Genomic DNA, 15,382 nt, shown 5'->3' with positions numbered 1-15,382 from the left:
ATATACATAGAATCATAGAATCATAGAATAGTTCGGGTTGGAAAGGACCTCAAGATCATCCAGTTCCAACCCCCCTGCCATGGGCAGGGACACCTCACACTAAACCATCCCACACAAGGCTTCATCCAACCTGGCCTTGAACACTGCCAGGGATGAAGCACTCACAACCTCCCTGGGCAACCCATTCCAGTGCCTCAGCACCCTGACAGGAAAGAATTTCCTCCTTAGATCCAATCTAAACTTCCGTGTTTCAGTTTGAACCCGTTACCCCTTGTCCTGTCACTACAGTCCCTGACGAAGTGTATATGTATATACACACACATAGATAATACTCAGATTGTATTTATTTAAATTCATATGAGTCTCTTACTAATGTAATAGTGTATATTTCATATAGATATGTGGGGTTTTTCTTAACAAGAGCCTTCTGTTACTGAGAACCTTTTCTTTAGCAAACATCCAGGAAAACTGCTCAAACCCCCTCAAAATCTCAACACTTATGCAGGAACACACACACGTTTTGAACAATAGACCTTAGTATTTGGTACAGTCCAATGGTGATCTCAGAGGAAAACACTCAGGAGCTGTTGAATAACAACGTTCTACCAAGCAGCAGTGCATGGTGTGTTTCCAGGCTGGCAGAGCAAACCCTGCATGCAGGGTTTCCAGCACACGGGCACAGTGAATGCCTCTTCCCTCCTTCCGTGTGGGCCCCAGGACAATTAAGCAATGGTTCTAATGAGCTCCTGGGGGAAGGGTTTGTCTGCTGGTTTTGCTTTGAATGGTATTTGGTATCTGCAGCGTTAGGCTTTAGATCCACTAGAATATGGAAGATGATGTATTATGCATCTTCTTCTATTACTTCATTAAGATTCCAAGTTTTATGAGCACATCCATAAGCTACCAACAGTGTGCAACTGGTGCCATTTACAGACACTTGCTTCTCTGAAAACCTATCCTACATCCAGCCCACGCAAATGCCAGCAGCATGGGCACCACACATATACAGTGAACTGAGATCAATCCTCACTGTCAACTGCAATTAAATTTCATTCGTTTTAGCAAGACAGTGCTGCGAGGCCATAAAGATTGTGTTGCTTTATCACACAGAATTAGGAGCCAAGGCTCCTAATTTCACATGATGGCTCCTAATCTGGTTGCCAGATGAGCTTTAGGGTCCCTTCCAACCCAAACCAGTCTGGCATTCCATGAATCTATGAAAATGCCAGGGGCTGGAAGCTCCTCTGGCCCAGCAGCAGCAGGATGGTGGTGTTGTTTTGTCCCTGTTGCTATTATATTCCTTGTTTGCTCCCCAGGTGCCCCCCAGGACTCAGGTCCCAGTGTGCTCAGTGTTCTCAGTTCAGCCACGGGCACACACTGCCTGGGCAGGCGTATCAAGGTGCCCAAGGAACACAAGCCCGGGGCTGTGTGGCTGGGGAGATATACAGCCTAAGGGAAGCGAGCCAGGCAAAACAGGAAGGCTGAGTTATCAAAGTCTCCTCTAAGTTCCTGCCCCTGGCTGAGCAGAGAAGGAGACAAGCACCGCAGCAGCAGAGCACAGGAACGTGCTCCATCACCCACGGCAAGAGCAGCAGAACGGATGCCCTTGTCCTTATGACAAGGCCTCTGATTCATAAAGCATACACTGCAAACAAAATACAGATTCCAGGAAGATTCCCATTATTACTTTAATATTTTAAAGTACGTTATTCACATTCCTCTAAGTGTCTGAATGAATACACCAGTAATTCCCCTGCAGTGAGCCGTAAGTCAAGTTAAAGCAGAGCAAGGGGGTGGCAAAACGCTGAAGAGTCACTATACTGTCATCATGACACTGTAAAAGCAGAAGAAACCAAACATTTCTTAGAGTGGAAACAAAGCTCCAGGACATGGGGACTGAGTCCAGCACTTTAACGAACCAGAATCTCCAGGTGGGGCTTTTCCAACCAGGAAGAGCCCCCCAGGTTCGAAGCTGCATTCAGCTGCTGTCTGTTGCGGAGCTGAGACAGCACCGCTGCTAAGAAACTGGTTTCAGAAAGGGCCTATAATATCCTGAAATCAAAGTTAATTTAACGGGAGGCTTGGATGTCACTGTTGGCGTGTCAGAGAGCTCGCTGACTCCAGCCTGAAAGCTACCCCGAGCTCCTAAGCAATAAAATATTTATAACACACTGCTCTCGAGCGTAGAGCACACCAAACATAATTGACACTAATGTCTACCATAAGATCTCAGCAAGTATAGCATTAAAAACACAGATAAAATGCTGTTCCCACACTGCACTGAGCAGAGAGGATATTGGCTCCGAGTAGATGAAGCTATAATTTACACAACAGGTGTAAGTTACAAACCCTCACACTCCAGTGCTCTAGGTTTATTTCATTAAATCATGTTAATAATAGAAAAGCATCTGTAATATCAGCTTTCATTCACCTGACAGACCTTAGAGCAGCCAGGCCTAAAGTAGCCAAAAAGAAAGCTGGAGAGGGGCTTTGGACAAGGGGAATGGCTTTAACCTGCCAGAGGGGAGGCTGAGCTGAGCTCTTAGGCAGAAGCTCTTCCCTGTGAGGGTGCTGAGGCGCTGGCACAGGGTGCCCAGAGAAGCTGTGGCTGCCCCGTCCCTGGCAGTGCTCAAGGCCAGGTTGGACACAGGGGCTTGGAGCAAGCTGCTCCAGTGGAAGGGGTCCCTGCCCGTGGTTGGAGCTGGAAGAGCTTTAAGGTTCCTTCAACCCAAACCAGTCTATTCCAGTCCAAGCCGGTACTGTCACTGATTCTAGAAGCGGTGATGCTGCATTCTCACTGCGGGTGGAGTTACTGCAGTTTGCAGACATTAAAGGAATATTTCTTCACTGACAGACTGAAGAAACCACGTGGGCACTGAAACCGAGCATGAAGCTTTAGAGAAGCCCCCTGCACACGTGCCACCCAAGCCAAGGGCTGCTGTCCTCACTCGGGCAAGCAGAGCTGTGCTGGTGGGACCCGGTGCCCTTACCTGTCCCCGCTGTGCCGCGGGTTGTTCCAGGTGCCGTACTGGCTGTCGGGCTCCTGCACGAGCGTGTCGGTGTCCTTGGCTCCGGCGGGCTGTCTGGAGAAGCACTGCTTCAGCTGATCCTGCAACGACACCATCAGACCCGTCAGCATTCCTTCAGCCCCAGCTCAATTTACAATTCAGTTGCCATAATGGGTTGGAATTCACCAATTACACTTGGCCAACTTCAAGCCAGGACTAAACTTGCTTGTTACGAATTTGTTTCCAATCCCAGTTTCCCATTAGGAGCCACTACATTCTTGCAATCACTACATAGAGAGTATTTATCAATACAAAGAGCTGCTTTCTGCACTGAAAACGTGGCATCTGTGTTAAGCCCCATACCTGCAGCCCCCAGCAGCTGTGGGACAACACTCCCTGACCTGGACAGAAGATGACCCAACACACATGAGCATCTCCTTGTCATTGGAAGCCAGTATGTCCCACCAGCTGCGACTGATGCACCTTCTCTCTATGCAGGGTGTATAGAGCACATTACCTGCAATCGCTCCCACTGTTTCTAGCTAGAAACAGAGCCTGAAAAGCTTAGAAACAGGAACGGGAGCAGCAGAAAAGCAACTTCATTTCATGGCATTTAGGAGACATTGTTTATAATGAGTACTGTGTTATCACCAATGTGATGGTTGGAAGGAGAAAGCATGGATGGCCCAGATAACACCGCCTCAGCAGCAGCAACAGAACATCTAGATGCAAATGTATTGCTCCTCTAAAGGCTCAGTAATTCTTAACTGGGAATTTGAAAGTGGGACCTTGGAGGTGCCAGGGGAAAATCCATTCCCTCCTCTTCGGAAGGTTTACCTGTCAGGAAGTACGAGCTGACTTTCCAAAGACAGTAGAGGCTAGCTAAAAGAGATGGATCATTTTCTCTGCTTCCATCCTCCGTCCTCCTTCGGCCTTCATACTTTCTGGATAGCACTTACTAGTTTGTATTAACTTTTGGGTTTTAAATACCAGTCAAAATCACCCAAATACTGCGAACTACACATACGTACCGCTGTGTTTTATGGCTGAGATGCTTTTAAGACACAAGCGACTCCAATTTGATCATAGAGATACATTTGCATTTTCTGGCATTGACATTTTACTTGGAACAACCTGGTGTTCCAGACAAAGAGCACGAATGGAGAACAAACTGGGATCACAGATCAAGAGCTGTAAAACATGACAGATTGGGAGAATAATATAGGACACTGAATGTACCAGCGTGACAATGCTGAGGTCTTTTTTCATGTAGAAGCTCTACAGAACGCAGGATCCTGCAGGATGAAGCAGTGATACATCTGGCTCTGACTTTTGCTGCTCTTAAGAACAGACCTGCTCTGAACAGAAACCATTCCTCTACAAGAGACAACCACCCATTAGTAACTTGACAAGCTTGTGCTAATACGTATGATCCATTCTCTTTCGTCCTCCATCCCTTGGCAGAAGCAACCAAAGCCGAAGGCAGAGGTGTACAACACGTGGAGCGAGGCCAGAGACAGCACTTCCTCAATAAACAGAATATTCATGGTGCAGTAAAACCAGTCATTTCAGAGGAGAAGGCCATCAAAAGGGGGTCTGGTGTCTTAGCGCACAAGATACACCCAAATTGGGAACGTTCTTATTTATAATCAGAGAAAAATCTCCCCAATCAAATAAACAGCACTGTTGCTCCAGTATTCAAGTGTGTAATTCTCCATCTTTGATCTCAAACGTCATCATTCTTATACCAGTAGCCAGGAAAAACCTAACTTAATTTTCATACAAAATAAACCAGCTGAGCTCTACACTGATTTCCCTCTAGTTCTTCTAAAATGAGACACGATGATTATGGCTCTTTCAGTGCTCCCTTGGAATTAAGCTGGGTTTGGCCACAGGCCAGGGCTGATTACTCCTGCGATTTCCAGTTCCTGAAAGTGATGCGCACACAATATTGGTCCTACAGCACAAAAATGAACCCTAACCAAGCACGAATGCAGACACGGATGCGAAAAACTCTTCTGCACTGATGGATTCCTCATACACCACGTCTTTATTCCACCAGTTGAAAGAGATCTCATGAGTCAGAATCCGCACAGACAGCCTTAAAAATAGCTTTGTTTGCCAAAGAGACCGAGACATCCGACAGCCAAAATGACACCCCACAGCTTGAAGTGCAAGAAATAGAAGTGAAAATCTGTTGGCATAAATTGCAGATGAATGCGACTGCACAATGGAATGAAGTTGTGATCATTCTGCCTTCTTAATGTGCAACTCAAAGGGGGAAAAAAATGCCTATTTATTGGAAAGCTTTTTTCCCTTATCTCTTTCTCCCTCCTTTTTATCATTAGAAGAAGGCAGAAGTTGGGTTAAATCACTCATATTCAGACCTCCCTTGCCCTTTAAGAGTGACCCTGCACTACGGAGAGTTTACAAGTCCTTGAGGATGCAGAAAACCATCCCAATCGTTCCCTGCACTAGACCAGGGAGACGGCAATACACCTTATTCTATTAAAGTATCACTCTCTTATTCCACAATTGGCTCTGCTTTGACCAGGATGCTGGGCTCCACGACCTCCAGAGGCCCTTTCTAACCTGAACTATTCTAAGGATCATTACTGAAAGGTACACCACATATTCCGCACCATTAACAGAATGATCAAGAACATATCACCACATCAGAACCAACCGACCAACGCAACCCACCGCACTTTCAGAGGGCCTTATATAACACTTCACAACCTATATATTTTCTCTTGGTAAGCAGCCAAATGCCTACACAGCAAGTGGAAAGCCTAAGCCGGTGGGATCGGCATCCTGGGATTTCCATATATACTTACTATCCGACGAATGAGTGCTGCCCACAAGGAGTAAGTCATGGTTCAAGACCACCACCCCAGCTGGTTCCTATTGAACAGGCGAGAAGATCTGCCCTCTCAGGGTGTGAGAAAGGAGTAACTGCCTTAGCACAGCGCCCTGGGCAGCAGCAGCAGCACCTCCTGCCTGCCCCCAGCCCATGTGCAGGGCCAGATAAGCAGTTCCAGGAATTGTACGTTTTCTTTCTGACCTCACTGATGAGGGAAGTTAAGAGACCTCCAGTGCAGGCTCCACCCGCAGCATGGACAGTGAGCACGAGTCCCTCAGCCCTCCCGAATGCCCGCTTCCAACCAAGGAAGCACTTCACAAACGCCGGAGACCAGGCCTAAGAGCGGCCACAAAAGCGATGGAATTATCAATCCCATAACACAAGAGGGATGCGGAGCTGTTGGAGCGAGGCCAGAGGGGGCCACGGAGCTGCTGCGAGGGCTGGAGCAGCTCTGCTCTGGAGCCAGGCTGAGAGAGCTGGGCTGGGGCAGCCTGGAGAAGAGAAGGCTCCTGAAGGGGAGACCTGAGAGCAGCTCCAGTGCCTAAAGGGGCTGCAGGGAACCTGGAGAGGGGCTTGGGACAAGGGCCTGTAGGGACAGGCCAAGGGGAACGGCTCTAAATCACTCCAGAGGAACATCCTGCTGGCTCTTGTGGGACAAGCCCTGGAGGGGACAGGCCGGTCTGACGTGGCAAACTGCAGGGGTACCTGAGCCTGGGGAAACACAAGGTGCCCCAGCCCACGTCCAAAAGCACTCACACAGCATGTTTAGCACCATTAAATCCTAAGGATCTACTGCTGTTCTGCTCAGAAAACCTTTAAATAATAAATGCCCTGTGAGGAGCAGGGAGTTGGACTTGATGATCCTTGTGGGTTCCATCCAACTCCAGATATTCTTTGATTCTGTGCTTAGTTTTCCCCTGTGCACTGGAGTAGGTACCAAGTGCCACAGTATACAACATTCTCATAAATGATGTCAGCCACATCCTCGCTGTTGCCATGCAACCCCGGGCTGCCTCAGCCGTATGTGTCTTCTCTACCTCTTCCACTGGGATATGATAAGCAACGACCAGTGACATCCCCAAAGCTGACGGTGTTTTTACCTTACAAAACACGGGTTGTTTCAAGGCCAGGTTGGACACAGGGGCTTGGAGCAACCTGCTCTAGTGGAAGGGGTCCCTGCCTGTGGCAGGGGGTGGCACAGGATGAGCTTTGAGGTCCTTTCCAGTCCGAATCATTCCATGATTCCATGATTTTCCACACCTCTTGAACACACACAATGACCTCCCCTGCTTGGCTCTGCCAGCCAGGTCCAGCTGAGACACAGGGTTTGACAGCAGCAGCACCAGAGACCCAAAGTCTACCCAGAGCTGACTGTCCACAACAGAGAACGGGGCCAAATTAACCCAGCCTATTTCCGTTTTGCCAGGAAACTGGTTATCACTGTGCAATGAAATCTCCCCACTGCTTTGCAGTGACTCCCACTGAACCTGCTCACTCCACTGAGGATTTCAGAGCCATTTTTGAGTTGACAGTTTTTATACCCTGAAAATAGAGCTGCTGTGAACATTCACCACGCACCTATCATGTGGTTTCAGTGCAAGGCTGAAGACAGAGCAGAGGTTGACTCCATGTGCAAAAAGCAGACAAGAACCAAATACTAAATATACCTTGCTAGGGCTGAGCACGGCCTCTGAGAAGTGGTTGAAAACCAAAGCAGAGCAGAGGAAATAGCTGGGGACATCTTTAAGACCCCTCCTGTACCAACTGGGGCTCGGAGCAAGCTGCTCTAGTGGAAGGTGTCCCTGCCTGTGGCAGGGGTTGGAACTGGATGAGGTTTGAGGTCCCTGCCAACCCAAACCATTCCATGTTTCTATACTAAGTTTTGTTTCCAGCTTTAGGCAGTCAGGGTCTACAGGCATTTAATCAAACCCAGCAGGATCAGAGCCACGGTGGCCTGCCCATCAGGGACATTCTGAGCCCAGCAGTGCTGTCCTACCTCGGCAGCAGTAATAAAAGCTGGCACCCAGAGCTGAACAGGATCCCTCGTCTCCAGCATCACAAGGGACACAAGCCAGAACAAGCCAAGACAGTTTTCTGCTGTTATGCTAGGAAGTGAAGCTATTTGCTTTTCTTGAGAAGCTGCATACTTGAAATCAACACCTCCTACTTGAAATGCTTGATTTCACACCTCTTCTGCACAGTTAATGTTTTGCCACCTAAGACACAAGTTAAACTTCAAACAAACATTCCTGGGGAAAAAAGTGCTCTTTAATTGAAAGTCTGGGCTTAAATATCTGCAGAAAGGGACAGCATTTCTTGGTTTAGATGAGAGCAGTCAAAATACATCCCCCCGCAATGAACCAGCACCAGGATTTCCTGCAACTGTTACAAAAGCTCAATACAAATGGACTGCCAGTGCTAAGAGCTGTGCTCAGCCGTGTATTTGTTTAATACAATTTATTTCCCCTGATAGCACTTAGTGCTTAAAACCAAACCCAAAGAACACAAATAACCACCAAAAAAAACAAGGCAAAGAAACCTGAACCCCTAAGGTGAATGCGCACAAAATGCCCAGTTCTAGTTCTTCTCTCCTGCTCTAACATGGTCAAAATCACCTCCTTGCAGCCAGCCAAGTGAAATCAGAGTAAAGTCGCTGAAGTGATTACCCCTGTCAGAACAACAAGGGACCAACAAAGGCACTCTACCAAATGCCCATCGCTGCATCTCATGGCCCAGATTCCTGCTGCCAGCTATGTTCATGGCCTGTTAAACCAGAGGGAAGCTATTCAGAATGAAAAAGCCCGAGCTGTTTGAGCACTGGCCCTGGTATCTCCATTAATTAAACCACACAGCTTTACTCCTCGCCTCCACCTCGAAACAGGACAAACAACTCACACAACAAAGTGTTTCTGAGAGCAATTCATTGTGCTCTCAGTGAACACTAGGCCAAAACAGTTCATGAGGATCGAAACAGCCAAGCTTGGAATCCAAATGCCAGCTTGCCTTAATTCCTTCTTACAAACAGTCTGTTGAAGGGTGTTTACCATAAAGGACAACCATTTGCAGACAGACCTTGGGTGAAGTCAAAGCGGATAGCACAGACCAATGCTGCCTTAACAGCTGAGGTGCCATCCAGGATTTAACAGCGCTCTTCTCATCCCTCTCCTGTTGTTCTGTGCTGGACAGGGATCCTACTGCAATGGGAAAAGCCACAGTCCCAAGAAGCAAGCTGACTGCACAGGTTTGTATTGGCACAGAAATAAATACAGAACCCCAGCCTGGTGTGGGTTGAAGGGGCCTTAAAGCTCCTCCAGCTCCAACCACGAGCAGGGACCCCTTCCACTGGAGCAGCTTGCTCCAAGCCCCTGTGTCCAACCTGGCCTTGAGCACTGCCAGGGATGGGGCAGCCACAGCGTTTCCAAGCAGTCCCATTGAATATACCAGAGAAGCTATTTAAAAATCAAAACTACCCCTGCACTCCTCTTTGTGATCTGCACACACTAAACTGACTGATCAGCCACTGGTTTGAGAACAAGACAAACGGCTTTAGCTCTTGGGTTCATTTTATCCCTGGATTGTCCTTGCTTTTAGGCTGTACTTTCTGCAGACTCAGACAGCCCTGTGTTAGACATTGATTTATTGAGGTGTCGTGTAAGGTGTATCAGTTAAAACCAAGAAGATAAAAAGAACAAGTGGAGGTTAGAAGAGCCTTCCTGAGGCACAGTGTCCTGTGCATACAGACTGGCTCCCATATGAAAACCAGGGGGTCACATCCTAAGCAAGCTGTATCCACCCATCTCCCCTCCTCAGGAACCTGCTGCAGAACCTCCCTGCTGTGGCGCTGCAGAGAAGCAGCAGCCACGATGGGAGCTGGATCAGGAATCCAGCCCTGCATCCAAGAGGAAAACGGGCCGAGGTAGGACCCAAGCAGCACAGCGAGCACGTCCTTCAGAGCGGCTGGAGAGAAGTGCTTGAAGAGAGAATCACTTCCTCTCTCTGGCAGCCCGATTCCTACTCTTCTGACCTCAGCAAGGCAATCAGCAGTTACGTCAAATCCCTCCCGCTCCAATCCCACAGCTGCTCCACAGCCGATAAAAATCTCTCCCAGCCCAGAAAGCACCGCGACACCCGTGAGCCCTTCCCCAGCCACACACGCAGCAGTGACCAGCTCAAATACGCTGTAGCGGGGTGTTGGCAAGGGGCTGACCTCCCCATTCCTCTACCTGTGAAAAGCTTGGGAACTGCACGAATGCCAGGCCTATGGAACAGCCCCAGGTTTCTCACCACGGATCCAAGAGGCAGCGCGCGCCGCATCGGCCCTTTGCCATTACAGCTACTGCAAACACAGCGTGGCAACTACAGAGAACAGGATAATGTATGAGCCTGTGGCATTGTATATTCAGAGATATACCTACGAATGGATGAACGCCTTAAATGCAATACTCTTCATTCCTCTAGATCAGCGACAGGAGCTCCATACAAACTCTATCCAAAGTCATGAGAGGGGACAAGTGCACAGCTACACAATGCAGCAGAATTCACCCTCACACCTCCCCTGCCTGCAGCCTCAGCAGCGAGGCATTTATAGGTCAAGAAGTTCACTCGCACTACATCAAATTGTGCTGTTCGACCTGAAGTGTGACAGGCTCCTTGCTCTTGTATGATGCCAAGTTCTCAGCCAGAAGCCACCAGAGATGGGAGCCGAGAGCCCCCAGTCCCCGGCTGCTCTATTTTAACTGCGTAACTCAAGTACCAACGCCGAGGGCTACTCTAGAGCACATCCCTAAACCAATAAAGGCTCAGGCTGGGATGAATTACGTGCTTTACAGTAATTCCACAGTTGTTTTGTAGAAAAACATCAGTAGCTCCAAGGTCAAAGCAAACCCAGGACCCTGTTCCAGCCAGATAAAAGTATGACAAATAGCTCAAGGTCCATATACACAAGTTGTTCTGTGGAGGGGACAGGCTATGAACAAGTGCCAAAACCTTAACTTTGAGCTCAGGAGTTGGGCACAAGTTAAAGCAAATCCATGCATAAAGCCAAGCACACACCAAATGACCGCGGAAGGGGGGAACAGCATCCCCGCTGTCACCATGGATGGAGCGAAAAGGTCACCCCGCGTCCCACGATTCCTGCTCTACAGGCAGCGCAAAGGAAGTCGTCCGCTTGTCCTCCGCAGGTTCCACGCTCCCATCCTCCTCTTCCTTTAAACAAGCTTTCCAGTCAGATGAGCCCAATAACTCGCAATTACCGGCGTACAAAAGGCAGCAGCAGAGCTCCTCCACGCTAGCGCTGTAACAGTGGTTACCAAATATTTCCCTCCTCATTCTTTTGTGCTCACTTGACAATGTTTTCTTTTCCAAACGGGAGGCGAGCAGCAAGCTCGGACAGAACTGCCATAACCGGGGCTGATGAAAAGCCCTGGAAATAGCCCGCACACGAGGGCCACGCCTGCCCAAGGAATGCGGCTTTACCTTCAGCCGCTCCGAGAGGCCGCACCAGCTCCGCGTGCTTGCACTGCACGACCTTACCTGCTTCGTTTAGAAACCAAAACCAAAACCCAGCAACATGGGAGCCACTTCAGAGAGGAAGCTCCTCAGGATTTACCCACGTGCTGCTCCCAAGGCTTAGGTCTGATTCCACCCAAGTCAATCACCGCACATCCATAGCTCCAGCATCGGCCCTAAGCTCTCAGTTCCAGGTACAACTCAAATCACTGCTTAGGCTCCTCTCCATGAAATAAACCAGAATAAACTGGATTCCTTTACCTTTCACACACTACAGCCTAAAAGCACTGGCAGTATTTGGCAGGACTAGGGACAGGGGGTGGCACATACTGCCTGCAAGGAGCGGGGCAGACCCTGAACCAGACCCACATCCCTCCCACTGGAATGGGGCTTCTCTCTGCACAGCCACCAGCTCCTCCACCACTTCGTGAGGCTCTTCAATGCCGAGTGACCTTCCTGAAAATAACCTGGAGACCAGGAAAGGCATTTAAGGGAGAGGATGGAGGCTCTGTGTGGCACATGGTTGGGATGAACCAAGATCTCTTCACCTTCCCTTTGCCCCATGAAATTACACCCCACTGCAGCCCTCAAAAGCCATGCTCATGGAGCTTCTATTCCATGACAAAACAGTAATTATAATGAGAAAAACACCTCTTTTTCAATGAAAAAAAAGAGCATAATGATCACTGAGCACAGAGTGACAGCACTCCATGCTTATGACAACCTAACTCAAGGCATTTTTACTGAGAAATCACAAATACCGATGTGAGCTCCAAGTGACACTGAGCCACGGTGTGGCAATGACCCAAGCGCGGTTTCACACTAACTTCCTGGTTCTAGTGTCAGCCAAATATTTGTCCTGCCTGGCTGTGTTGTTTTAAAGCAGTTCAAGACCATTTCCCCCCCGTTCCCCACACCTGGACTAACTGTTCCCTGGCACATGAAAATACCCACCTGCGCTGCGGAAAGGAACCAGCTGGGAGCAGACAGACAGACACACACCACTACCTGCGAGAGGTTTGGGGGCTATTTCTGCATGGAAAGCAGATGTGATACAGGTTCTGTTATCAAGATCAAATGCTGCAACAGCACCAAGGTTTTTGCATTGCGTTATCTACCTCGAGAGGCTCAAAAAGGTGTTTCGCTTACAAGCTCGGGTGGCTCTGAACTGGGCTGCCTCTTCCTCAAAGAGGAAAACCTCTGCTGACTCCGCACTGAAAACCTTCGGAAGGACTCTCTGCTCCGGGATGCAAAGTGCCTGAAGGAGGAGGTCCGCTTGAAGGGAGTCCTGCTGCCACCTTCCCCGCTAGTCCGCTCGTGAGCGACCGCAGTAGTGACTAAATTTAGTGCTTCCTGCAAGGATCTCCGCACTGTGCCCATCCACTGGGTCATGTGGGTTTGTGCCACTGTCAGCTTGTCTCCAAGGTAATCCATTTCTCCAGCAGAGATGAGAAATCAATATTCGGGAGGAATTGCTGGCAAAGAGATCCTCCTTAACAACCCCAGTTTGCTTCTGTTGAAAGGATTCCACTCATAAAGGCAAACAGCTCTGCACGATAACCATCGGCATACTTCTGTATTTAAATAGCAAAGGAGAGGTGAGGTTGGAGACTGGTATTTGTCAAGTAGGAAGAAATCAAGGAATTTTCCCACTTGCCATCAGGTTTCCAGAGTTCCATCAACACACGTTTAATTCAGCCATGTTAGAGAGAGAAATCAAGGTCTGAATCCTGACACAGTCACCTGAAATTGGTCCGTCTACAGGCAGAGGACTGGGCTCTCACGCTCTCATCTCAGGGCTGGAAAAGCAACTCCCTTTTTAAGCCAAGTTTTTGTTTTGCTGTAAATACCATCAGAAGGATAAAACCCAGCGTATTCTTCTGGCTCGGCGGCTTGTCAGGTGCCAGTACATGAAACAAAGTTCTCATGCTTCTATACAATCCATTTAGCAGCAACACGAGTAGACCTTCCGAGCAATAAATCCCAACGGCTTTCCTGCCCAGGAACGCCACAGGAAGGCATCGCCCCCAGCAGCACCCCCTCCTCACCACTCTCCCCCTGCTAGAGCCATTCCCAAGGTGTTGATGCCGAGCTCCCAGTGAAGCTGCAGGGGACCCGTGGGGAGCTGCTGCCTTCAGACCGGACCTGCCGCTGCTCGGAGCCTGCCCAGAGATCTCCCGGATGACATCAGCTCCTCTGCTCCCAGGGGCTTCACCCGGAGGAACGCAGCTGCACAGAGGCCAGCACGGAGCCTTGCCCCGCTGCTCACCCCAGCTCCTCAGCACAGCCAGGGATGAAGGCACTGGGGCTGGGCCGGCTTTGGATGCGCGCCCCGGTCCGAACGCTCCCTGGGTAAGGCACGAGAGGTCACAGCAGGAGGGACGCTGGCTCCCGAATCCCGCTCCCTCCTCTGTGTCCCTGCCTTCCCTCTGCTCCGGAGCGGAAACAATGAGCTAGGTGGGAGAGCCGCAGAGGTCTGCCTAAGGAAGGATCTGGGCTGGGCTTTATTATAGTACAGGCAGGGTTACCACGGCAACGAGGGAACAGCATCTGCTTGCTGCCGGAGCAGGCAGGAGTTGCACAGATCCATTGGAATGATTCATAGTTTGCATATGTCACGTGCACTTACTGATTTTAACCCTTCCGTGGGGAAACGGGAGCAAAATCTCTGCCAAGGGAGTGTCTGACTGACACCAAAAGGCTTCCTATTCAGATGGGCAGCTCCAGGCAAAGCCGTCACCCTGCTCCCGGTGTCTGACTGGGCACTGGGGCAGCACCATCACCTCTAACGGTTCATGATGCGACTAAACTCCAACAAGATACTTTCATGACTACGCCATCAGTGCAAGACAAGGATTAAACCAGAGCTCAAAGCAAAGCCGAGTGGGTCTGACCACTTAAAGGAGTTCTTCCCCCCCTTGCAGACACTTCTGTGAGCAAGGGCTCGCTGTCAGCACCAGCTCTGCTCCCTCTCCAGCTGGGAGATCCTGCTTGGGACCACGGCTGCAAAGCCTCGAATGCATGGGGATAACAGGAGAACCCCACGGACAAAACCAGCTAATACTGAGCAGTCAGATGCCACCAACCGTAGAATTCCTGCCCATCTGGGAGGACAGCAGAAATAAAAGCTAAGGATTTCTATTACTAAGCTTAAAAAGTTCTCCAAAGTCAAGACATGACTAGTTCAGAACTGAGGGGAGGCAGATATGGGTCTGAAGGCAAAAAAGGCATGTTGAGAGCTGCTCACTTTGTTTGTTCAAGGGGGTTTTGGTGCTGTTGCTTCATTTGCCATACAAAGTACCATGGTCTTGCATCATCCTCTCCTCCTCGAAACCATTCAGGAAGAGATTTAAATGTATTAGTTTATACATTAACGAATAATTTCTAGATGGCTTATGAAACGATTCTCACATAGAGTATTATTGTATTACAAACAGGCACAGGAGCATGAGATGCTCTGAGGAAATGGGGGGGGGGTTGCCTTTTAAGCACTGCTTGAAAGCCACCATCCTGCAATTTAGCTCCAAGAAAAAAACACCCTGGTGACAAAGTGTCCCATTCCCTGTGCTCTCCTTCGTTGCTGAATACATTATATTTGTTTGGAACATTCTCACATGAGCAGCCTTATAAAACCCTCAGTGTTAAAGAGGAATGCAACCAATAGGGAAAAACATTTCTCATCCCTTACACAGCTCTTGTTTTAAAGAGCTACAGAGTTGTTCTTGGACAGACAGGGGAAGAGAGACTCCTGGTCTGATGCCCCAAGAGCTGGGTGTTCCTTACATTTTGAAAGGGAGAGAAAACCCCTAAACCTATTGTGACAGTTACGGATGATGGCTCACGAACGATGGAGAGCCTGTGCCCAAGGCTGAAATTCAAGACTTGCCCCACGTTTTCAAGCTGTTGGATCCGAGCTCTCCATTTCAAACGTGTGCATTTGCAAGCACAGCTCCGTGCCTGCTGCAGTACAGGGATTCTTCGCGAGGCACTTGGCTATTTCGGA

The 15,382-nt window shown here is 49.2% G+C and overlaps 1 protein-coding gene across 4 annotated transcripts in view; it reads right to left on the bottom strand.

Moving 5' to 3' along the window:
• The window catches only part of KIAA1671 (KIAA1671 ortholog), a 67,715-nt gene that overhangs the window by 8,513 nt on the left and 43,820 nt on the right, over positions 1–15,382 (bottom strand). For 2 of the 4 annotated variants that reach the window (XM_065693115.1, XM_065693118.1), the window contains one exon: positions 2,991–3,109. In XM_065693115.1, the coding sequence (XP_065549187.1) occupies positions 2,991–3,109 (119 nt within the window). Of the gene's footprint in view, positions 1–2,990; positions 3,110–5,845; positions 5,989–12,528; positions 13,818–15,382 lie in introns of those variants that run through there. The other 2 variants (XM_065693116.1, XM_065693119.1) reach the window with 2 other exon arrangements.

This window comes from Lathamus discolor, chromosome 12 (assembly GCF_037157495.1).
Source record: "Lathamus discolor isolate bLatDis1 chromosome 12, bLatDis1.hap1, whole genome shotgun sequence".
NCBI lineage: Eukaryota > Metazoa > Chordata > Aves > Psittaciformes > Psittacidae > Lathamus > Lathamus discolor.
This window is presented reverse-complemented; position numbering and strand designations above follow the sequence as displayed.